The sequence below is a fragment of the Pleurodeles waltl genome, chromosome 3_1 (assembly GCF_031143425.1).
Source record: "Pleurodeles waltl isolate 20211129_DDA chromosome 3_1, aPleWal1.hap1.20221129, whole genome shotgun sequence".
Lineage (NCBI taxonomy): Eukaryota > Metazoa > Chordata > Amphibia > Caudata > Salamandridae > Pleurodeles > Pleurodeles waltl.
The window spans coordinates 654041460-654065208 of record NC_090440.1 but is presented as its reverse complement, the minus strand read 5'-3'; the positions used below and the strand labels follow the sequence as shown (position 1 = coordinate 654065208).

Here is a 23749-nt window from a genome sequence, read left to right as displayed (position 1 = left end):
TATTGTTTTTTTTTTATAGAGCTTACTACCCATGAAGAGGCGTCTAAAGACTTTTCAGTGAGTAGCAAGCTACTCGAAAACCCAAAAGAAAGAATTAGTGGTGGATTATTAGAGGGAAATATGAGTAAAGTATTAGTATGGGGAGGTATGAGTTAATTTAAAAAGAGGAAATGTGAGTCTGACAGTTGGATTGAACAGAATAGCGAAGGGATAGAGGATGGAAGAATCCAGAAGTGTTAATTGGGAGATCATAGTAGTAAGATGAGGTCTGGGATGAGTAAAGGAGCGGTGGAGGATAGAACAGTCTACAGAAAGGGTTTAGGGAGATCATAGTAGTAAGATGGGGTTTACGATCAGTCATGAGGGAGAATTTAGTAGGGTTGTTTGGGAGATCACAGTAGTAAACTGAGGTTTGGGGTGAGCCAGGCAGAGTAGAGGAGGGAAGAGTCTAGGAGGGTTATTTTGGAAATCATAGTAGTAGAATGGGTTTGGGATGAGTAAAGAGGGTGGAGATCGAGGATAGATTGATAGAGGTATGGAGTGAGAGAGTAAAGCTTTCAAGAGAGTATTTTTTTTCCCTCTTGTACAGTAGGACTAAAAGGAGTAAATAGATACAAAAATAGTAAGGGAATATATGTGTAAGAAATATAATATATTGAGATTTAAAGTTGTATTGTATAAAACACAGACTTTCAAGAGTTGCAGTACTTTTATAACATTATCTTTCCTCAATATTTCAATAGTGAAATGGGTATGTATGAATTCATAGATTCATGGATTCACAGGTACACACTGCACTGTCTTTACATATAACCTAGCCGGTAGGATTAACTCGCATTTTCACTCATCCAGTATCCAACACTATTGGGAGGAATTCTTTTAGCTTCATTGTCATTTGCTAATGAATATGATGCCTGATTGTTAACATTTAGTTAATTCTACTAGACATGCCTTTATATTTCTGGCTTCTTTTACCTTTATTTTTTTACCCATTGGATTAATTTCCGTCTCTGGATTAACAATTTAGCCAGCATTACCACATGTAGGCTTTCTCCATTGTAAACTTAATATTTAGGCAGCTTGGGCGCACTCACACACTTACAGCCAGCAGCGATGACAGCAGAGTCCTGCACTGCAACAAGTAAGTGTTTTTGTATCCACTGGAAGGCGGTCTGCCATTAATGTTGGTTCTTTGGGAGTCGTCTCTGATGGTTTTTTTGTAAACTATTTTTGCAACTTCACAGATCGCACAATAGTTTTATTTTCTCCAGTGGATGATGATCGCTAATTTGCCATTGGAGGGTGATTGATAATTCATTAACCCTTGGGAACACCAATCAGTTGGTGGTGAATGGGGTTTCCAATCTAAGTTGTCCCATGTAGAATTTTTCCAGTCATTTATTGAGGCACGTCACAAGTGTTGATTAGGATTAGTCCTTCACATCGTTGCATTATATGTTAATGCATGTGACGGTTTCTCCAAAAATTGCACTTCATCCTGATGATGATCCCCAAGTAAGTGATTATATGGGGTTGAAACATTGACAAAAATAATAGTGGACTGTTTTTTTAATTTGATTTGGAGTATGACACGCTGACAAAGAGTGGCATTTAGTAACAAATGTATCCGTAACAGGCATTTGTACATATTTTTCTGTATAGCACAGGCTCACTTTAAATCACCCTTTTCACTTTCATTGTGCAGTAATATTTTTGAAGCACCTTGTTGCATTAAAATATGTGTTAAATTATGTGAAAAGGAGGTATCATTAATCTCATTGTTTTCAATGAAGTGAATACATTTTGACTGAATCTTTGTTCAAACCAATAAAGTGATGGTTTTGTATGGTTGCTGTGAAAGTTGAGGCTTACACTTGTCCCATAGGGACTTTCTGTTCTTAAGTCGAGCCTAGCTGCGTGGAAGCGCTGCTCTTCTCGACATGTTGTCATCTTTTCTGTGGGCTTTAACCACACCCATCTCACACTCATCACTTTCATTCCTTCTTGTGCCTGCCTTTCAAAATTCCCTTGATTTCGTAGATAAATGCTTTACCTTTGTCCTGCCTTGAGGCTGTTTTGTTATGCCTTACAGACTGACCCTGTTACATGGATTATTGCACAATCAGCCATATACTTTAGTGTGTGTGCACTACTTTTTTATTTTGTCTCTCCCCTTCGCGCTCCATGCCGCTCTGATGTTTCATATAGCGAACTAGATCTGTGGTATTGGAGCACTTTGCATGAGTATGAGTTATGTCACACTGTTGTCAAATCTGAGTCATTTAAATTTTTCTTGTGTCTCTTCTGTTCATGCTCCATGACGGCCATAGCAGGTTGAAGCGTGAACTCAATCGGAGGTATTGGAGTGCTTTGCATAAGCACCAGTACGTCACACTGTTACAGAATCGGAGTCATTTAAATGTGCAACCCCATTCCTAAATTCTTCCCAGGTTCAGCATATGAAAAATACGCAAACTGCAGCCGTTTCAATAGTACAATAGGAAAAAAAAAAAAAAAAAAAAAAACACAGAAATCCTCAAAGCGGCTCTACCGGCACAGTGGGAGAGCCGATACTACAATATTCACTGCACTCTGAAAAGTCGCCCCATAATGCTTTACCGGGCATTCCTTTTACAAAACATTTTTTCCCATAACACACTGTGGTGGTCCTAGGACAATGGGACCACCTTCAAAACGTTCAACACAACAAGCTCTTGCAAGACCATCTCTGGGTGCCCATACTAGGTTAGTGGTGACCCCAAAATAATAATCCCTCCCACCATTCAATGTCTTTTTAAGCTCTCTCTGGCTGGAACTTTTGTTTTACAGATAGGAGTACTTTGTGTTTTAAGGGCCTTGTTGTAATAATATTCTAGTAGGCTTGTTAGCCCTGAAAATGTGCAATGTACTACGTCCTCTAAGGGCTTAATATATGGTAACACTGTATTATTTTCAGCCATCCTGTTTTCATGTGGTTATGTCCTCTAGGGGCCGACTGTATGGTTACATGGACATGTTTCTTCCAAATGCTATTTTTGTTGTGGTGCCCTCTAAGGGCTGTTTTGAGCATTACAGTCTAATGACAAACATTTATTTCTGATAAAAGGTATTTATTGGGTTTACATGATGATTGTATATGTTTTAACATATATTTAACATCCTTATTACATCCTTATTACACTATGACTGTTTAAGCACTCTTGAGATGTTTGGGTGACCCTTCTAGTTTATTTCTCTTGTTACTCCTCCGTAGCGGTCATGTGTCTTTTTTGGGGGGAATTCAATTAGCCAGCCAGCAACTCTGATAGTGGGATGGTGAAAGGGATATTCTATTGGAATTAGAATGGCAAGATTTTCATGTTTTGCTGCAGACAGAAGAAGAAGGTAAATGGAAGTGCTTTAGTTATATGCAGGACCACTGGAATTATGTGGCAGGAAAACACCAAATCATGAATTTATGTGGCAAGAAAAGTCCACTTATGCATTTACAATGCCAAAACCTCTAACTCTCGCAAATGCAAGACATATTGCATTGCAAATGCTTATTTCTTTACGTATTGTGACTAGCGGGTGAAAACAGTGGCAGTGATGCTGGATGTTATTTTGTGAGTCATGTGGAACTGGAATTCCTGGTGTCCGTCCCTTGGACACGATACAAAGGAGAGTGATTGTTCTTTCACACTACCCGTTACATCTTGTGCAGGACTAGCTTAATGCAGATTTAGTTAAAGAACTAAAGAACTAGCTGGTAATTGCCCAGCGCCAGCAACCCTTCTGGTTATTGAAAGCTGACAATATACTTCACAGTCTCTGGTTCAGTTTACTTTACCACAAAATATCTTCCATTTACCACATATTTCATTCCGAAGCCTTCAGTAAACCACAAATGTCAATTTACTGCACATATGCAACCAAAAAAAGACAACTGCGACACATAACCCCATTTAACATCGACCCTCTAATTCGATCTAAGCAGTCCATTGTTAATTTAAAACAGGGGTGCACAAAGTTCATCCACGAAGGCTGAAGTCATTGCATATTTTTAAGATTAATGATTTGAAAAGGGATACATTTAAATTGCCAGCGGTTATCCTAAAAACTGGCGGGCCTGCACTGTATACCTGTACAATAAAGAAGCCACTAATAGACCTCACTCTATGCTGGCACTCCACCAAACTCATGCATGGGCTCCAAACAATACAGAACACTGCAGCCAGACTGATTCTTGACCTGCCCAAACGAGCTCACATCTCCCAGCACCTCAAAGACCTCCACTGGCACCTGGTCCAGATGCGATGCCACTTCAAGCTCCTCACCCACACCTACAAAGCCCTCCATGACCAAGGACCAGCCTACCTGAACTAGCACCTGCACTTCCACCACCCCAGCAAGAGCCTCTTCTCCGCACACCAGGCCCTCGCACAGATCCCTCACATCCATCGCTGCCTCGCAGGAGGAAGCCCCTTCTCCCATCTCTCCCCAACAGCCTGGAATGCCCTCCACCTCTGCACCGCCCCTTCACTCAGGGACTTCAAGAAAGGACACAAAACCTGGCTTTCGATTGAGACCATCCTCAGCATCTAGATACCCTCACGGGTGACAAGTCGCACATTACAAATACTTGAGTGACTGACCAGATTTTGTTCACAAAACATTAATATATAACATAAGGAATTGATATTTAGAAGAGACGCCCCAAACACACCCCTTCCAAGTACCAGTGTCTTATTGTTTCCTGAACCTATTTAACAATTTGGAAAACCTTTTTCAAAATTGTTAATTGGGTTTGGTACATTTAAAAATTGTACTGGTGGTCGCAAACCCATAGATTCGGTAATTCACTTTATACATGAGGCCTTAAGTACCTTATCCCTTTCTGTAATGCTCTTTGAAGGATAGCTTTGCAACTATCACAACAAATACCCGTGTAGAAAATGAAATCTTGCAATGGACTATGGGACCAAAGGCCTTTTTGAAGAATAAGTAGGAGGGTATTTATTTTTCTCTTTTTTTTTTAATTATGCAGCACAACGAAAGGTGGCGAAATACCTAAAGGGATGTCAATGGAAAAGGGCTGTATATCCTTCTTGATGACCAGGACTCTAATCCAAGCACAATCGTGCATTATATGGAGAGAGGCACGGGTGCCATGTGTGGCTTTGCACAACTGATCTGAAGTTTGGTGGAGTCGTCAAGGGTTTTGCTATGTTACTATACAAAAAAAAAAAAAAAACTAGTGTGGTCGTTATTGTTTTTACCTTGCCCTGTACACATTACACATCTGATCGTAATACCCTGCTGACAAATATGATCAGTACTGCACTGTAAGCATTGTTGAACAGCACATAATTTCAGAAGTTCTGACCGCAATCTGTGCCCACAGTTTGTTCAGTTCTTTTTAAACCTATAATGTAGAAGTGCAAGGGTTCTCCCTGATTAACTCCTGGTGTACAACTAGAAGCCCAACTTTGAGATCTTGAACTACAGACAAAATCCTGGAATATGCCCAATACAGCAAAGTACAACTTTATGTGCTCAAAAACAGCTGCTTGTGCCCAGCTACAGTCCTGTCTGCTGTGCAGCATCTTCAAAAAATGCAACATGCTTTTGGCCAATGCTGAAGAGCATTAGCAAAAGAAAAAAAAAAGAAAAGAAAGAAGTGTGATAATGTGACGGTTGTTGCTAGTTGCATCATTCTGTAGGCGCATGGGTGTCATCATGCAGGCACCATTTACTGTTTTTTCTTTAAGTGCCCAATCAAAGTTAGCAGGCACCACTTAGGTTGACAAATTTTACAAAAAGTGTGATAAAGTGATTTCTGATGTAGTGTAACACTCAGGAGAATATGGCAAGTGTAGGGCCCACAAAAAAAAAAAAAAACAATGGAGCAGAATAAAACATCAAAAAAGCCAAGAGGGGAAAGAGGACCAAAGCAGCACACAAGGGAGGGGCAGAACAACAAACAGCACAGTGAGTTGGGGGAGAGGCCAGCACACATTAGAGAGAGAACCACAGACAGTGGAAAAAGAAGGAAACAAGGAGACAGAAATGCACAATGAGGACAGAGAAACACAGTGGCGACGGGTATTTGGGAGGGCAGAAGCAGCACACAAGGGAGATAGGCAATAAATACGCCTTCATTGCTGCGGAAAGAAAAAGAAACAAGCATTTGCAATGGGTCTTGCATTTGCTTGAGTTAGAGCTACTGGTGTTGTATATTCATAACTGGACTTTTCTTGCCACATAAATTGGTCAACCCTGCCTCAGAATTTGGTCTTTTCCTGACATAATTCGAGCGGCCCTGCATATAACTAAAGCACTTCCATTTAACTTCTTCTATCTGCAGGCAAAAATAAAAATGTTGTCATTTAGAATTCTAATTTAAATCTGCCATGCTAATTCCAATAGAATACCACTTTCACCACCCAGCCATCAGAGTTGCTTGCTGGCTGGCTAACACAATTCTTAAAACAAGACAACCATGGAGGAGTAAAGAGAGAAATAAACTAGAAGGGTCACCCAAACATATCAAGAGTGTTGAAACAGTCATAGTGTAATAAGGATGTTAAGTTGGCCTGAATCATGGTCATAATTGAAATAAGGAGAGATTAATCAAACATATACAGTTATCATATAACCCAATAAAAACCTATATCAGAAATAAATGTTTGGCATTAGACTAATGCTCAGAATAGCCCCTAAAGGACACCACAATGAAGATAGCATTTGTAAGAAACATGGTCATGATACCATATAGTTAGCCCGTAGAGGACAAACATGTGAAAAAAAATACTGAAAGAATTGCAATATAACCATATATTTAAATATACCATATATGGTACAGTACACATTTTCAGGGCTAGCATGTCTACTGCAATGATAATACAAACAGCACCCATAAAACACAAAATACTCTCCACAGTAGAACTAAAGTTCCAGCCGTGTGAGAGGTTACAAAGACACTGAATGGAGGGAGGGGTTATTAGTTAGTCCCAACTAACCTAGTGTGGGGACCCAAAGATGATCTCGACAGAAAGAGCAGGTTGTGCTAAACTTTTTGAAGGTGGTCCCATTGCCCTAGGACCACCACAGGCTGAATTATGAACAAAAATGTTTTGCAAAAGAATGCCCTGCAAAGCATTATGGGTCGACCAAGTGCAGCATGTAGACTGTAATGCACAGAACAGCCCCTTGAGGACACCACAATAAAAATACCATTTGTAAGAAACACTGTCACATAGCAATTTAATTAGCCCCTTCAGGGCATCACCTCATAAAAATAGAATATGACAAAGTAATTAAATGCCACCATATATTCAGCCCCTAAAGCGTATAGTGCCTTATACATTTTCAGGACTAATGCAATATTAAGGCCCTCAGAACACAAACTACTCCAAGCTGTAAAACAAAATTTCCACCCATAAGAGAGCTTAAAACAAGACTGAATGGTGGGAGGGGTTATTATTTTCAGGTCCCCACTCACCTAGTGTGGGGACCCAGCGATGACCTAAACAGAAAGAGTGTCTCATGCTGAATGTTTGGATGGTGGTCCCACTGTCCTAGGACCCCCACTGGCTGAGTTATGGGCAAAAATGTTTTGAAAAAGAATGCTTTCAAAGCATTATAGGGCAGCTTTTCCCGAGTGCAGTGAATATTGTAGTATTGGCACTCCCGCTGTGCCGGGAGAACCGCGTTGTAGATTTCTGTGTTTTTTACTAAAGCACTTATCAATTATAAGTGTTTTTGAGAAAGCTAAGGAGCGTGAAGGGCAGAGCCAAAAGAAATTACTCTGATTAGGTAACAGTGTGAACAATGTGACCGGCGCTCCAATACCGCCGATGGAGTTTGTGCTGTTGGCGCTGTGAGATCTGTGAGGGCCATGGCTGCCATGGGGCACGAAGGGGACAGCCAAAAGAAAAAAATAGTTTGCCCATGCTGAAGTATATCAATCAATCAATCAATTTGTAAAGCGCGCTGTCCTTGATTTTTCGGTGGAAGGCTGTTGCTAGGGCGTCGCATAGTTCTTGGGAGGGGGTGATGTCGTTGACGGTGGCGTTTGGGTTGGAGAGTTCTTTTACGATGCTGAAAAGTTATTTGCAGTCGTGGGCGTTGTTTTCTAGGCGGGTCTCGAAGGAGGATCTTTTTGCTAGCCTGATGAGTTGGTGGTGTTTGCGTGTGGCATCCTTGAGTGCCGTGTGGTTGTCTGGAGTGCGTTAGAGTAGCCATATTTGCTTGAGTTTTCGGCAGTGGCGTTTGGAGGCTAGGAAGTCATCGGTGAACCAGGTGGCTTTTTTGTTGATGTGGTTGTTGGAGGGTTTTCTGAGTTGAGCAAGGCGGTCGGCGCAGTCGTTGATCCATAGTTTGAGGTTGTGTGCGGCGATGTCAGGGTCGGTGGGGTCAACGGGCGGTTTCTGGGCTAGGGCGTTGGACAGTTGAAGTTCGGTGACTTTACCCCATCGTCGGCGGGGTGCTTGTTCGGTGAGGTGGTGTTCTGTCTGCTTCATGAAGGTGAAGTGGACGCAGTGGTGGTCGGTCCAGTAGAGTTCGGTGGTATGGTTGAAGGTGACGTGGTTGCTTGTGGAGAAGCTGGGGTCAAGAGTGTGACCGGCTGTGTGGGTGGGTGTGTTGACGAGCTGTGTGAAGCCGATATTGGCGAGGTTTTCGGTGAGGGTGGTGGAGTTGGTGTCATTGTTGTTTTCGAGGTGGAAGTTCAGGTCCCCGAGGAGGATGTAGTCCGTGGAGGCGAGTGCGTGGTTGCTGGCCAGGTCAGCGATGGCGTTGCTGAAAGGTGCCCTGGGGGTCTATAGATGAGTGTTCCTCTGAGCGTGGTGTTGGGGTCCGTGCGGACTTGGAAGTGAAGGAGTTTGGCGGCGCTGAAGGAGTCGTCCAGGGTGGTTTTGACTTTGAGGGTGGCTTTGTGGACGATGGCTATGCCTCCTCCGGTTCTGTTGGTGCGGTCTCGGCGAGCGACTTTGTATCCGTTCGGGATGGCTATGGCGATGTCGGGTGCCGAGGAGTCGTTCCACCAAGTTTCGGTTAGAAAGGCCACGTCTGGGGAGGTGGAGTCGAGCAGGTCCCAGACTTCGATGGCGTGCTTGCGTGCTGAGCGGGTGTTGAGGAGTATGCAATGGAGGTGGTTGGTCTTGATCCTAGGAGGTATGTGGGCTCTGTTGCAGGTGAAGCTACAGTTGTGGCAGGAGAAGGGTCCGTGCGTGCTCTTTGGAGAGGCCTGGAAGCAGGTGGTGTCTCGGTTGGTGTTGAGTGCACAGGAGGGTGTTGGCATCGTAGCGAATGCTGGCGGGGTGGCTGTTGCTGGGGCCAGGGGTTCTGGCGCTGGGGGCAGTCCAGGCACAGACGGGCTTGCCTTTGGCGCGCCAGCGTCACGCCCGCTGCGAGGCCGCGCCACGGCTGCCATAAGAAGAGGGGAGGGGAGGGTGGGGGTGGGAGTGGGAGTGGCAGCTGGGAGGCAGGAGGGCCTGACAAATGAGAGGGCTGGGGCCGCAGGGGACGCAGCGGCGGGAAAAAAGCAAAAAGCAAAATCAGGAGGTGGCAGCAAGGAAAACAGGACAGAGCGCGGAAGGCGGAGCGGGGAGCGACCTGCCTGCAGTAGCAGTATAGCGGGAATCATGCATTTATCCATGTAACAGGGTCAGTCTGCAAGGCAGTAACAAAACCACCCCAAAGAGGGACAAACAGAAAGCAATTAACAATGACATTAAGAGATTTTTGAAAGGCAAGCCCACGAACGAGCGAATGTGATGGGCGTGAGGTGGGCATGGTTAAAAGCCTACAATACTTCCAACAAGTCAAAGCGCTGGTGCACGCGACCTAAAAAGCAGTTCCATAAATATGAGTAGTGAAAGGATACAGCACACCTAAATCAAAAGATTGGTGAAGAGGATATGCTCCAGGGAAAGTCCAAAGAGGAGAGGAAGGAAAGCTACTGAATAAGAAGCAAATGAGGTTGGCAATAAAGACAGTCAATGATAAAGAGCAGGTGGGCTCTAAGCCCATTAAGTTTTTGGTTATTTTTTGGATAAACCAACAATAGGTGTTACATAATCAGGAAGCTTGCACTGGCTGGTAGGCAGGACCTCAAAAAAGCACTCAAACAAAATCTGTAAAAGCATTCCTAAAACTTAAATAGGTTTTCACATTTCTAGGGATTCATAAAAATGACCTGAAAGTTGAAAACTGAGCAATTGTAGGTGTCCATGTATACTTCACCGCCTTGTCGAACACTTCACTCCCCAAAAACCCTTTAACACCAAATAGTTCTTCTGTGTTACTTTTGGGAATTGACCAGAGTACAAATGAGTGTGGTAGACCGGTGTACTTGCCCGAAATCTTTTCTTCTATGAGGGAATTATTTTCCCTGGTAACAAAGTCCTTCACCCACATTGCAGAACATCTGATGAAAAATGATGGAGACACGAAGTCCCTCTTTTGACAGCAGTCACTTGTGTGTCCTTGCTGGGTGCCATACAAAATGTTACTGAAAGCCAACAAACATGTTTAATGGTGTTCTACACATTTTAGGGGGCACCTCAAACAAGCCCCTGGTCACTACCCTCACTCTTAGCCTAAAACCACAGAAAATCTGCTCTCTTGGTCGATCGATGCAGTACTAAGTTTAGTCCAACTAAGGAATATATTTTCATAAATTTTGATTCTTTTATTAAGGATCTCAGAATCTGTGCTCTTGGGGGTTTTTTTGGTCGTCGACACCGTTCGCAATTATCAGTGAATTAGGCCCAACATTCGTTCTCTGATGCATGGAGCCAATTATTACTGGAGTTTACCAGAGTTCAGTGGGACTCGGTTGGAAGAAGGCTGGATTCACGGTGAAAAGAAATCCATAGGGGCTCAATTTATGTGGTCCCAAGTGATTTACATTTGTTAGCACCATTTTTATGAGTGCCAGCCTCTTGGAGCTACATCCCTCCTGTGTTCCTGCATGAACAGGTGCAGAGTTCAGCGTAAAGGAAAAGGTTTTGAACCATGATTATTAAACAAACGTCAGGCGTTCTTATGGTATAGACATATATTGAATTTCACTGCCTATCATAACAATGTGTGTTCCTCTGCTTTTCTATTAAAATGGTGCTATCGTACCCACACGAAAAATGCTTTCATGTGATAATTATGGAGTACTTTAAACACAAAGCTTCATAACACCATATACCTACAATAGTTACAGATTTTACTGTAAAGAATAAGTTGTTCTCTCTAGACACATTTTGGATGAAGTACAATATGAATACAAAGTTGAGTGGTTTGTTAAATAAAAACGGGTATTCCTTTCTTGCTGCAGATACATGAATAATAGTTTCAATATATATTTACTGCAAATATGATTGACTGAAATCATGGTTAATGAGGGATATGAGTATTATTACATAACTAAAATGAAATATGCATTTGTGCAATTACCTCAGTCAATCAGGGCTCGTGAAGCGCAACAACTCACCCGTTAGGGTCTCAAGCCTGACTGAAGACCAATTGTATGACCATGTATTATAAGGAATAAAATACCCTCCTGGTGTATGGTACAATGAAATAAAATGTTATTGGCATTTCGACATACATCTGCATAAACAGGCATATATGAAACAAAATGTACCCTCCCAATCCCCAATGGTACAATGATATTGCAAGTCTCCTCAAGGTTCCATGACATTACAAAAACTCCTCTGTGACAAGATGTATCCTTATAATGTACGAAAAGGGTGCCAGGGTATATATATATAACATACAATAACCATTCAAGGCTATCTATTGATAACAGAATAGATAAACCGTGCAACTGGGTTCCCAAGAGTTCTGTGTCATACTCCCATTTAATGGAGGGATTTTGACACCCTTGTAATGTTGTAAATTGAGTACTGTGTTTCTAATGACGTCAGCACTTATTTTGACTATGAATTAAGTAATATGCAATTAGTTTTGAGCAGAACTTTGGTCTCATTCTCTCACTTTCTTTCTATGTCTTCCCTCCCTTGTACTGTCAAGATCTTTCTACTTTCTCCTCTCCCTTCAAAACTACCCACCTGTAGCTCTCTCTTTCCCCAACTTGCCTGGCTGTACCTTGTTTTCACTCTTCCTGTCTTTTTTTCATTCTGACTTTGTCTACTTCTCTGCACTTCCTATCCAGCCTCTCTGCCTGTGGAGAGCTGCAAATGTCCCATATTTTGCAGGTTTGTCATGCAATCATGGCTCCCATTCTGCTACCCACATGTAGCAATGAGGTACGCCCATTGTCTTGCATTTTGATTCTCTGCCACTTTTAACCCTCTCAAGGGACAAATAACTCTCAATGTTTCAGCCCTTTATAAGGTGTGAAAGAAGTACCTGTCTGTGGTTAGGAAGACAGAGCTCCAGTACAGGAAGGGATTCTCCACAATACAAACTTCGGAGGTAGGGACAGCTATTGAGGTGCAAATGCAGCAGCTTTCAGGTAAACAACTCTGAGTGAATTAGTGAATACCATATTATGGTCTGTCCTGGGGGTATACCCTGGTAGGAATTTCTTCCATTAAGGCCTGGGCCACTGGAGTTATGAGATTCTGCGGCTGCAGCCTTTTCGCATAATTAAGGATTTGCCTCAGATTTGCACAAAAAACAAAGTGTTTCTAGCTCAAACACATCAAAAGTTACTAAAAATGTGGCAATGGGTGTTCACATGTGCTGGAAGACCATTTGTGAAGGTTAGCTGGTCATCTTTCAGTTGCTTATTTATGTATGTGGTTGTTAAATAGGTACTAATAAGGTAAAATATTTGCCCAGACAGCATTACCATGTGTAAAAATGAGAAGATGAGGAAGCAATACTACAAAAAAGTGCTGCATTATTTGCCTTTTCTTGCTGGGTGATTTAGTCAACTCTGCCACGTAATTTGGTGCTTCCCTGCTGCATAATTCCAGTAACCCTGATTAAGCCTGCTGAAGAGCTCCGATATATTGTCAGATCAGTGGACAGGGGCACATGGAGAGCACGTGTTTTCCATGATCAATTCGTTTGTTAAAGTAATAGACCTGAGACTGCAACACAGTGCAAAGGCTATATATACTCACTGCAGGTTACATTTTGGTCAATATGCCATGTAACCAATCGCTTCTTGCTCTTCTTGGGTTTATGTTCTCTTCCCCAAGCCTCTTTCTCTTGATCACGTGCACTTTTCACTGGACGAAGGCTTCATTCTTTTACTTCTGTTATCGTAACTTACTCCACACGTCCCTGCCAAGTTCCCATGTATATGCGTGATGTGCTGCTCCGGTCTAGGTTTCACAGCCTGTCTCTTTTTTAAGCAGATTCTCTACCTATCACTCTTACCTCACCTGTCTCTTGGGCTGCATCCCAAGAAGGTCTCTTTCTGCCTTGTAGTGCATCTCTTCACTCTGTCTCTTTAGCGTATTCTTTGCACTTCGCCCAGTGTCTTCCCATCCTTGCAATTCCCAGTGCACTCCAAGTCTTACTGGAGGACTATTGGCTTCCTTCCCGCCGCTCTCTCTGTAGTCCTCGTCCTTTCCAGACTGCCTCTTCCTGCGACCCTTTTCCACCCCCTCCCTTTCTGAGGTGCTTCTTACGACCCCGACTGTCTCTTGCTGCAGCTCCCTTCCTCCGTAGTGTGTTTTCCGGTCTCTTTTGTCATTTCCGGAAGCTTCCCTCTTTAAACTCCCCGCCTGTCCCATTCTCTCTCCCTCTCGGTTTTCCTTCTCCAAAATCTGCCTCTTAGCTTTACTCCCCTCCGGGACGCCCTGCCCTCCACCCCTGCGTCTCACCTGTGCACGCCGGGCTGGCCGTCTGCTCGGTTTGCGCTTTCGGAAGGGGAGTCTGGTCTCGCCCTCATGGAGGGTCCGCGGGCGGGTTTAGGTGGTCCTGGAGCGGTGATTGGCTGGCGTTGCTGATTCAGTGTTTCTAGGAGACTGGCGGGCGGGCAAGTACGTCAGCAGGCGGGCACTCTGCACGCAGGAGACATCCCGGGAACACCTGGCACTGCAGCACCGAGAGACACACCCACCTCTCTGCGGATGCACCTCATCACTTACCTGCTATATCCCCCCAGTCCCAGTACCAACTCCGTTAACCGAGCACTGGCACTACGAAAAGCACCGCCGCAGCACTCCGATCTCGCAGCAACCCTGAAATTCCGGAACTGCCAGTCTCACGCTCCTATAACGTAGAGCCACAGGCTCGAAACACCCATCAATCCTGCTCTGCATGCACCTCGCACCCTGATATCCTAGTACTGTGACTCGGGCAGAAATCCGCATCGCCATCCAGATTTATAGTAATGCCTGCCATTCCTCTTGCTACCAGCACACAACTGTGCAAATGCACCGACCCTGACATTTCTGCAGTGTGATTCTTAACGCTACTCTGGCAATGTACTAAATCTTGACTTTCACTAGGGGTGCAACTAGACTTTTACTTCAGGGAAGGGGGTAGTAGTTCAAGCCACGGTGGTAGGCTACCACTTCACGTAATGGGGGTAGAGGCATCCTCAGAACACACAGTACTAAAGCCAACCGGTCTGCTTTTCATATGCTAACGCATGCAAACAGCATTAATGCATGGCTGCTTTTTTTCTTTAAATCCAGATGTACTGGCTTTGCCCATGCTTCCCTGAGACATTTAGCACCCCTTAGCTGCTGCCCCAACCCCATTGCTGAGCCCTTTTTCGGCTATTTGGGGCATTTCACACTTAGGCCCCATAACGTTTTGTCCACATAAGCTATCCATGCCAAATTTGCATCCTTTTTTCCCAACATTCTGGGGATTCTAAAGGTACCCAGAGTTTGTGGGTTCCCATGGAGGAGACCGTGAAATTAGCCAAAATAAAGCTAAAATGGGTTTTTTTGATGTAAAAATGGGAAAAAGTGCTGCAGAAGGAAGCATCTGTGTTTTTTCCCCTGCAAATGGGATCAACAAAGGGTTTATGGTGCTAAATTAACCATCTTCACAGCTTTCAGGAACATGCAGACTTGAATCAGAAAACAAACATTTTCAACTTAGTTTTGGCATTTTACTGGGGCATACCCCATTTCTACAATTTTTTTGTGCTTTCAGCCTCCTTCCAGTTAGTGACAGAAATGGGTGTGAAACCAATGGTGGATCCCGGACAGCTAAACATTTCTGAAAAGAAGATACATTTCTGAATTCATTAAGGGATTATTTGTGTAGATCCTTTGAAGTTTTCCTATAGAAAGTAACAGTTGAAATAAAAAAAAAATGAAATTGAGTTGAATAAAACAGCCAATAATGTCTACGTTTTCTTCTGTAACTTTTTCCAGCTATGGCAGATTTTTTAAAACATTATACCGTTACGTGTGCTGGACCCTTCTAGTTTCGGGGATCTATAAGGCTTGTAGGTTTATCAAGAACCCAAGGTACCCAGAGCTAATAAATGAGCTGCACTTTGCAATGGGTTTTCACTGTATACAGGGTAAACAGCAAGTCATTTGGTAAATTATACAGAGTGAGAAATAGGTATCAAGGAAACCTCTGAATTTCCAAAATGGGCACAAGATATGAAGTTTAGAAGCAGTGGTTATTTGCGCTTCCCTGAATTCGACGGTACCCATATGAGCATGTGAATTACAGGGCATTTTTCAAAACGACTTCTTTCTTACACACTGTCTTACATGTGGAAGCACAAATGGACAGAAAGAAAATTGGCAATAACACTTGTTCTTCTATTCTGTGTTCCTCCAAGACTTCCGATAAAAATGGTATCTCACTTGTGAGGGTAGGCATAGTGTCTGTGACAGGAAACGCCCCAAAACGCAATGTGGACAAAGTGCCTAGCTGTGGATATTGGCCTCTAGCTCAGCTGGCACCTAGGGAAACATAGCAAACCTACACATTTGTTAAAACTAGACACCTAGGGGAATGCAGAATGGGGTGACTTATCGGGCTCTTCCCAGGTTCTGTCACCTAGAATCCTATGCAAACCTCAAAATTTGTCTAAAACACATTTTCCTCATATTTCAGCGAAGCAAAGTTCTGGAATCGGAGGGGAGCCACACACTTCCTTCTACCCAGTATTCCCCCACTTCTCTCGATAACAATGGTACCTCACTTGTGTGGGTAGACCTAGTGCCTGTGACAGGAAACACCCCAAAACACAACATGGACACATCACATTTTTCCAATTAAAACAGACAAGTTTTTGCCAAGTGCCTAGCTGTGGATTTTGACCACTAGCTCAGCCAGCACCTGTAGGAAAGTACCATCTTGCCTGGCATGTTACCCCCATTTTTACTGTATGTATGTTTGTTTTTGGCTGTGTCACTGGGATCCTGCTAGCCAGGACCCCAGTGCTCATAAAGTGTGCCCTGTATGTGTTCCCTGTGTGGTGCCTAACTCTATCACTGAGGCTCTGCTAACCAGAACCTCAGTGCCTATGCTCTCTCTGCTTTTAAAATTGTCACTGCAGGCTAGTGACTAATTTTACCAATTCTGATTGGCACACTGGAACACCCTTATAATTCCCTAGTATATGGTACCTAGGTACCCAGGGTATTGGGGTTCCAGGAGATCCCTATCGGCTGCAGCATTTCTTTTGCCACCCATAGGGAGCTCAGACAATTCTTACACAGGACTGCCACTGCAGCCTGAGTGAAATAACGTCCACGTTATTTCAAAGCCATTTTACACTGCACTTAAGTAACTTATAAGTCACCTATATGTCTAACCCTCGCTTAGTGAAGGTTAGGTGCAAAGTTACTTAGTTTGAGGGTACCCTGGCACTAGCCAAGGTACCCCCACATTGTTCAGGGCAATTTCCCCAGACTTTGTGAGTGTGGGGACACCATTACATGCGTGCACTACATATAGGTCAATACCTATATGTAGCGTCACCATGGTAACTCCGAACATGGCCATGTAACATGTCTAGGATCATGGAATTGTCACCCCAATACCATTCTTGTATTGGGGGGACAATTCCATGTATCCTCGGGGGTCCAGTATAGAGCCCGGGTACTACCAAACTAACTTTCCGGGGTTTTCTCTGCAGCTACCCCTCAGACAGGTTTCTGCCCCCCTGGGGCCTGGGCAGTCCAGTCCCAGGAAGGCAGAACAAAGGATTTACTCTGAGAGAGGGTGTTACACCCTCTCCCTTTGGAAATAGGTGTTAAGGGCCTGAGAGGAGTAGCCTCTCCTGGCCTCTGGAAATGCTTTGAAGGGCACAGATGATGCCCTCCTTGCATAAGCCAGTCTACACCGGTTCAGGGATCCCCCCAGCCCTGCTCTGGGGTGAAACTGGACAAAGGAAAGGGGAGTGACCACTCCCCTGACCAGCACCTCCCAAGGGGAGGTGCCCAGAGCTCCTCCAGTGTGTCCCAGACCTCTGCCATCTTGGATGCAGAGGTGTGAGGGCACAATGGACACCTCTGAGTGGCCAGTGCCAGCAGGCGATGTCAGAGACCCCTCCTAATAGGTGCTTACCTTTCTCTGTAGCCAATCCTCCTCTGAGGGCTATTTAGGGTCTCTCCTGTGGGTTTCTCACCAGATAACAAATGCAAGAGCTCACCAGAGTTCCTCTGCACTTCCCTCTTCGACTTCTGCCAAGGATCGACCGATGACTGCTCCAGGACACCTGCAAAACCGCAACAAAGTAGCAAGAAGACTACCAGCAACATTGTAGCACCTCATCCTGCTGGCTTTCTCAACTGTTTCCTGGTGGTGCATGCTCTGAGGGCTGTCTGCCTTCACCCTGCACTGGAAGCCAAGAAGAAATCTCCAGTGAGTCGACAGAATCTTCCCCCTGCCAACGCAGGCACCAAACTTCTGCATCACTGGTCCTCTGGGTCCCCTCTCATCCTGACGAGCGTGGTCCGACAGTCCAGTGGCCCTTCTGTCCAAATTTGGTGGAGGTAAGTCCCGTGTACTGTGTGAACTGCAGCTGATCGGGCTTCTGTGGACTTTTGCAAGACTTCCTGTGTGCATAGCCTAGCCCAGGTCCCCAGCACTCTGTCCTGCATTGCCCAACTTGCTGAGTTGGACTCCGACTTCGTGGGACCCTCTTTTGTTGTGCTGAGTCGGCCGTCGTGCTCAGATCTTCTGAGTGCTTCTGCGGGTGCTGCCTGTTCTGCGTGGGTTCTCCGTGTTGCTGAGCGCCCCCTCTGTCTCCTCCTCCAAGGGGCGACCTCCTGGTCCTTCCTGGGCCCAGGCAGCATCCAAAATCCTCAACCATCGCTCTTGCAGCTACCAAGGCTTGTTTGCGGTCTTTCTGCATGGAAACAACTCTGCATCCCCCAGCACGCCATGGGGCATCTTCTGACCAAAGGAGAAGTTCCTGGCACCTTCCGTTGTTGCAGAATCTTCGGCTTCTTCCAACCGGAGGCAGCCCTTTTGCACCTTCATCTGGGGTTTAGTGGGCTTCTGCCCCCCCCCGGACACTTGCGTGACTCTTGGACTTGGTCCCCTTCCTTTACAGGTTCTCAGGTCCGGGAATCCGTCTTCAGTGCTTTGCAGTCAGTTGTTGTCCTTGCAGAATCCCCTATCTCGTCTTTACTGTCTTTCTGGGGTAGTAGGGTAACCGTACTCCTACTTTTCAGGGTCTTGGGGTGGGGTATCTTGGGCACCCTTAGTGTTTTCTTACACTCCCAGCGACCCTCTACACACTACACTGGGCCTAGGGTCCATTCGTGGTTCGCATTCCACTTTTGGAGTATATGGTTTGTGTTGCCCCTAGCATCTAGAAGGACCATCTCTAAGATGCCCTCTGTGTGCATTTTTTAATAAATCCAACACTGGCATCAGTGTGGGTTTATTATTCTGAGAAGTTTGATACCAAACTTCCCAGTATTCAGAGTAGCCATTATGGAGCTGTAGAGTTCGTCTTTGACAGACTCCCAGACCATATACTCATGGCTACCCTGCACTTACAATGTCTAAGGTTTTGCTTAGACACTGTAGGGGCATAGTGCTCATGCACCTATGTCCTCACCTGTGGTCTAGTGCACCCTGCCTTAGGGCTGTAAGGCCTGCTAGAGGGGTGACTTACCTATGCCACAGGCAGTGTGAGGTTTGCATGGCACCCTGAGGGGAGTGCCATGTCGACTTAGTCGTTTTCTCCCCACCTGCACACACAAGCTGGCAAGCAGTGTGTCTGTGCTGAGTGAGGGGTCCCTAGGGTGGCATAAGACATGCTGCAGCCCTTAGAGACCTTCCCTGGCATCAGGGCCCTTGGTACCAGGGGTACCAGTTACAAGGGACTTACCTGGGTGCCAGGGTTGTGCCAATTGTGGAGACAATGGTACATTTTAGGTGAAAGAACACTGGTGCTGGGGCCTGGTTAGCAGGGTCCCAGCACACTTCTCAGTCAAGTCAGCATCAGTATCAGGCAAAAAGTGGGGGGTAACTGCAACAGGGAGCCATTTCTTTACAAAAGTTCTGGAATCTGAGGGGAGACACAAACTTCCTTCCACCCAGCATTCCCTCAAGCCTTCCAATAAAAATGGTACCTTACTTGTGTTGGTAGGCCAACTGCCTGCAACAGGGAAGGGTCCAAAATGTACTGTGACATTAATGATAACTGAGGTGAGTGTACTAATTAGTCCTGGGATCTGGAACCACTTATAGAAACATACCAAACCCAGACATTTCTGAAAACTTGACATCCAGGGGAGTCCATGGAGGTGTGGCTTGTGTGGATTCCCCAAAGTTTATTTTTACACAGAATACCCTGCAAAGGTGAAACATTGAATCAAACACAATTTTCCCCTACATTTCTGTGAAGCTACAGGAATATGCATGGATCCGCAAACATCTTACCACCTAGTGTTCCCAAACTTGTCCTGATAAAAACGCTACACCACTGGTGTGTCAAGGTCTAGTGACCATAGCAAGAATGGATCACACAAGTTTCAATGGTAGTCCTTGCATGAGGGCTACTGTTGACCCTAGAGTGATCCATTCCTGATGCGGGCACTAGACACAGGCGCACAAGTGGGGTTGTGTTTTTATCAGGGCAATTGGGGAAACACTGGGTGGTAGGAATTTTGTGGATCCCTGCACATTCCTGTAGTTTACGTCACAGAAAAGCAAGGAAAAATAGTGTTTTAATCAACTTATCAACTTTGTAGGATATTCTAGGTAAGAAGACTTTATGAACTCCACACAACCCACACCTCCTTGGACTGCCCCGGGAGTCTAATTTTTCAGAAATGTCTAGGTTTGATAGATTTCCCTGTATGCCAGCCGAGCCCAGGACCAAAGACACAGGTGACCATCTTACAAAGCCAGGATGTTTTGTGATAGGTCATTTTGATGTCTCCACAATATGTTTTGGGCCCTTCCCTGCCACGGTCACTTGCCCACCAACACAGGTGAGGCAACTTTTTTCACTGGAGACTTAGGGGAACGCTGGGTGGTAGGACATTTTTGGCTGCCAGGAATTCCTCTCACGGAAATGCAAAGAAAAAAATGTGTTTTTTATGCAGTTTGTGATTTCAAGGGGATTCTGGGTGAAGGAAAACTGGTGTGAGCCACACAAGTCCTGCACCTTTGAACTCCCCTCGTACAAGTATGTTAAAGTTAATCCACCACACACACTGGTTAGTTTAGCACCTCCAGTAATTATGGTTCCAAAGCATGAATACTTAGCAAAGTATCTGAATATTGAAACCAAGCCTTCTGAAGGTGAGCCATAAAGCCACTTCACGGCACTAACCGCTTTACGGTCCATTCAGACGTCATTCATGCACAACACACACCACTTTCATACCACCAGGGGCCCAATCTGCAATCACATCAACTTACTGCCACCAGACAAGGGCTCATCACATTCATACGCCACAGGGCGCAATACATTTGACCACATTTTACCACCTATCAAGTAATCGCCTCCTTCTTCCTGAACATTACAGAAGGCATGCATAAGGAACCTTTACTAATGGCTCCCATGACACCACATTAGGCTCAGGAAGACATGTTGATAATGCACCTTTAGTGCACTCATTGTGTTAAATTCAACTCCTTCCAGCTTGTGGATGCAAGTTGGAAGTTTCCAAGTTTGCCTATGCCTCAAACTGAGCGAGCATATTTACCTTTGAATCTAAGGCAGACATGCTGGGGAATTTTTGTGAAGTTCCCTAAAGAGAACATCATAAACTGTGAAAAAGGGTAGTGTTTGGCACACACGGTAGCCCATGAAAACGTAGCATAAAATCCAGCCATCGTTATGTGCAGTGCTGTGACTATAATGCACTTATCATAAAGCTAATTGAACATCTACTAAGTTCTGATGGAAGATGAACATGGCAAGGTGGTCAAACACTGACCCATACAAGACATTGTCCTTCAGTGCCTTTCGCCATTAGCTACTTGAAGCTCAAGTAAATATGCCTTTCTTTCCCCATCAGCGCACTTACTGTGCTAAATCTAACTTCTTCCAGATTGTGTAAGCAAGATGGGGGTGTCCGAGCATGCCTTGTGAGACCTATTCGTTGAACTGAGCAAGCATATCTACAGTTGAAACTAAGGCAGACATGATGGTGAATACTACCTAAGGTCTCTAAAGTAAAACGCCAAACAAATATACTGTGGGACTCATTCACCAACACTTCTACTTTTGCTTTGAAAGTGAAGCTACAAATTGGCTATGCACACTTTTAAACAAGCAGAAATGTTGATGGATATGTCCCACAAGACATTTGTTTGACTTATGACACTTACTCTGGTTCTCGTTGGCAATCAGAGTGGTCCTTGTGAGGCATACATAAGTTCCCTAACAAAGCACTTCAAAATTCAATCATGAATTTAACATTTTGCCACACTGGGTACTCAGTGACAATGTGGCATATATTCTGTCCACTAGTATGTGCAGTGTGGGGAGGACTTTAATGCACGTTAATGGAACAGAACACCTACCACGTTCTGACGGCGGATAAAGGTGTCGAGCAGGCCATAAGGAAGTCCATGATTTCCTGAATTAGATGTACTAAAATTCTGTGGCTGCTTGCTTAACAAAGCAGTGGCCCATGGACGTTCGGTATCCATACACAGCCACTGAAAGGTTTACCCAAAGGCAGCTCCACCTTAGTCGATTTCCCAGAACTTTACTTTAGTATGATACAACGTAAAGCAAATAGGAAACAGAGGCCTGGCTGAGATGAACACTGGTGGCAGTAATAATGACTCTTCTGCCTCTTTCCATGCCTCGAGCATACTTTACAGCGACAACATGGATGACCCTTTTTGGATGTTTTAGGAATGCGGTCCACAAAGTGTCGCTCCTGCAGCCTTGCCAGATCCTCCAAAACATATGAAGTGGAGGCTGCTCCTTCTGTAGCAGCAATGAGGCTTTCAATCACAGACAAATGGAAGTCACGGAACGGCATGAGACTTCCTGTGTTTGCTGTCATCTGGATCAGATGGGTAAACAGTTTATTGTACCAAGTGCAAGTTTTATTACACGCATTGTATGGTTGAAGAACCTGGCCGTTCTTGTCCACCGCGCCCATGTACTTATTGTAATAAAGTACACAGGTGGGCTTGTGGACTTCTGCCATCTGACCCCCAAACCGTGATGGGGCAAGTGCTCTTATGAATTGTAGTGAGCACATATACATCACGCCTATCTGAGAACTTGACTGCCAGCAGTACTCTGGAATGCAACGCAGTACTCTGGGATTTCTGGAGCTTTTGCAAACAAGCTCCTGTGGGTATCCTTTGCAGTTACCATGAACTGTACCGGAGGCCACAGTGCTAGCTTTGTACAGCTCACTGAACATCTCTACTCCTGTATAGAAATTGTCCACATAAAGCTATAACCTTTGTGAAGGAGTGGCTGGACAGGCTCCCATACAATTTTCCCAGTGACCCCTAATGTGGGAGAGCAACCAACAGGGTTTAGCGTGGAGTCCTTCCCTGTATACACTCTCAAGTTGTACACATAACCAGAAGAGCTCTCACACAGCATGTACAGCTTGATGCCATGGGAAGCTTTTTTGCTTGCAATGTACTGCCTGAATAGAAGCCGCCCTTTGTCCAGGATCAAGGACTCATCGATTGCTATATTCTTTCCAGGAGTATAGATCTCTGGAAACCTAACAGACAAATGTTCCACGACAGGCCGAATTTTGAACCACCTGTCATCGTCTGGACGGTCCGGGGGCAGTGCAACAGAATTGTCATGGAAATGTAGCATGCGCTGCAGCAGCAAAAAATGATCTCTGCTCATGTACAGTGTTAATGATGGTTACCCAAACCGTGCAAGTCGCCCAGTAGGACTGCAAGGTGGGTGTCTGTACTACCCTCATTTTGAGCGTAATGCCCAAAAATATTTTCAACTCTACCAGCGAAGTGGGAGTCCAATGGCGTGCCCTAAAACGGGGCCCTAGAGTGCCCCCATGCTCCCTCAGATATTGTTATGCACAAAAATTTGTTTGCTGCACAATTTGCTGAAGGAAGTCAACCTCCAAAATGAGATGTGTGTATTAGACTGGCAAAAAGTTGGCCATATCAACTTTATATCCTGCGTCACCAGAAAAAGCTGGAATTTGGGGCTGAACTAAATTTGGGGACTTCCAAGAGAGCACTCTGTCTGTGGTTGCTGCCGCACGCACCTGCTCTCTGGGTTGGGCTAACCTGCTGGTGTCCCGCTGCACAAACTGTGCTCGGAAAGGGACAGCATAACTGTCCTTATCGTATCCCTCAGAATCACTGGTGGTGTCGTTGGATGGGACTTCACTGCCTGAAAAATCACTCACAGATTCTGCTCCATTGTCCTCTCCCTCAG

At 44.8% G+C, this 23749-nt stretch overlaps 1 protein-coding gene across 1 annotated transcript in view; it reads right to left on the bottom strand.

The window, feature by feature from the left end:
* The window catches only part of LOC138284421 (uncharacterized), a 68542-nt gene extending 54809 nt beyond the window's left edge, over window positions 1-13733 (bottom strand). The window contains exon 1 of the mRNA XM_069223166.1: window positions 13339-13733. Coding sequence (XP_069079267.1) covers window positions 13339-13691 — 353 coding nt within the window. The 5' untranslated portion in view covers window positions 13692-13733. The remainder of the gene's footprint in view (window positions 1-13338) is intronic.
* Between the last annotated feature and the right edge of the window lie 10016 nt (window positions 13734-23749).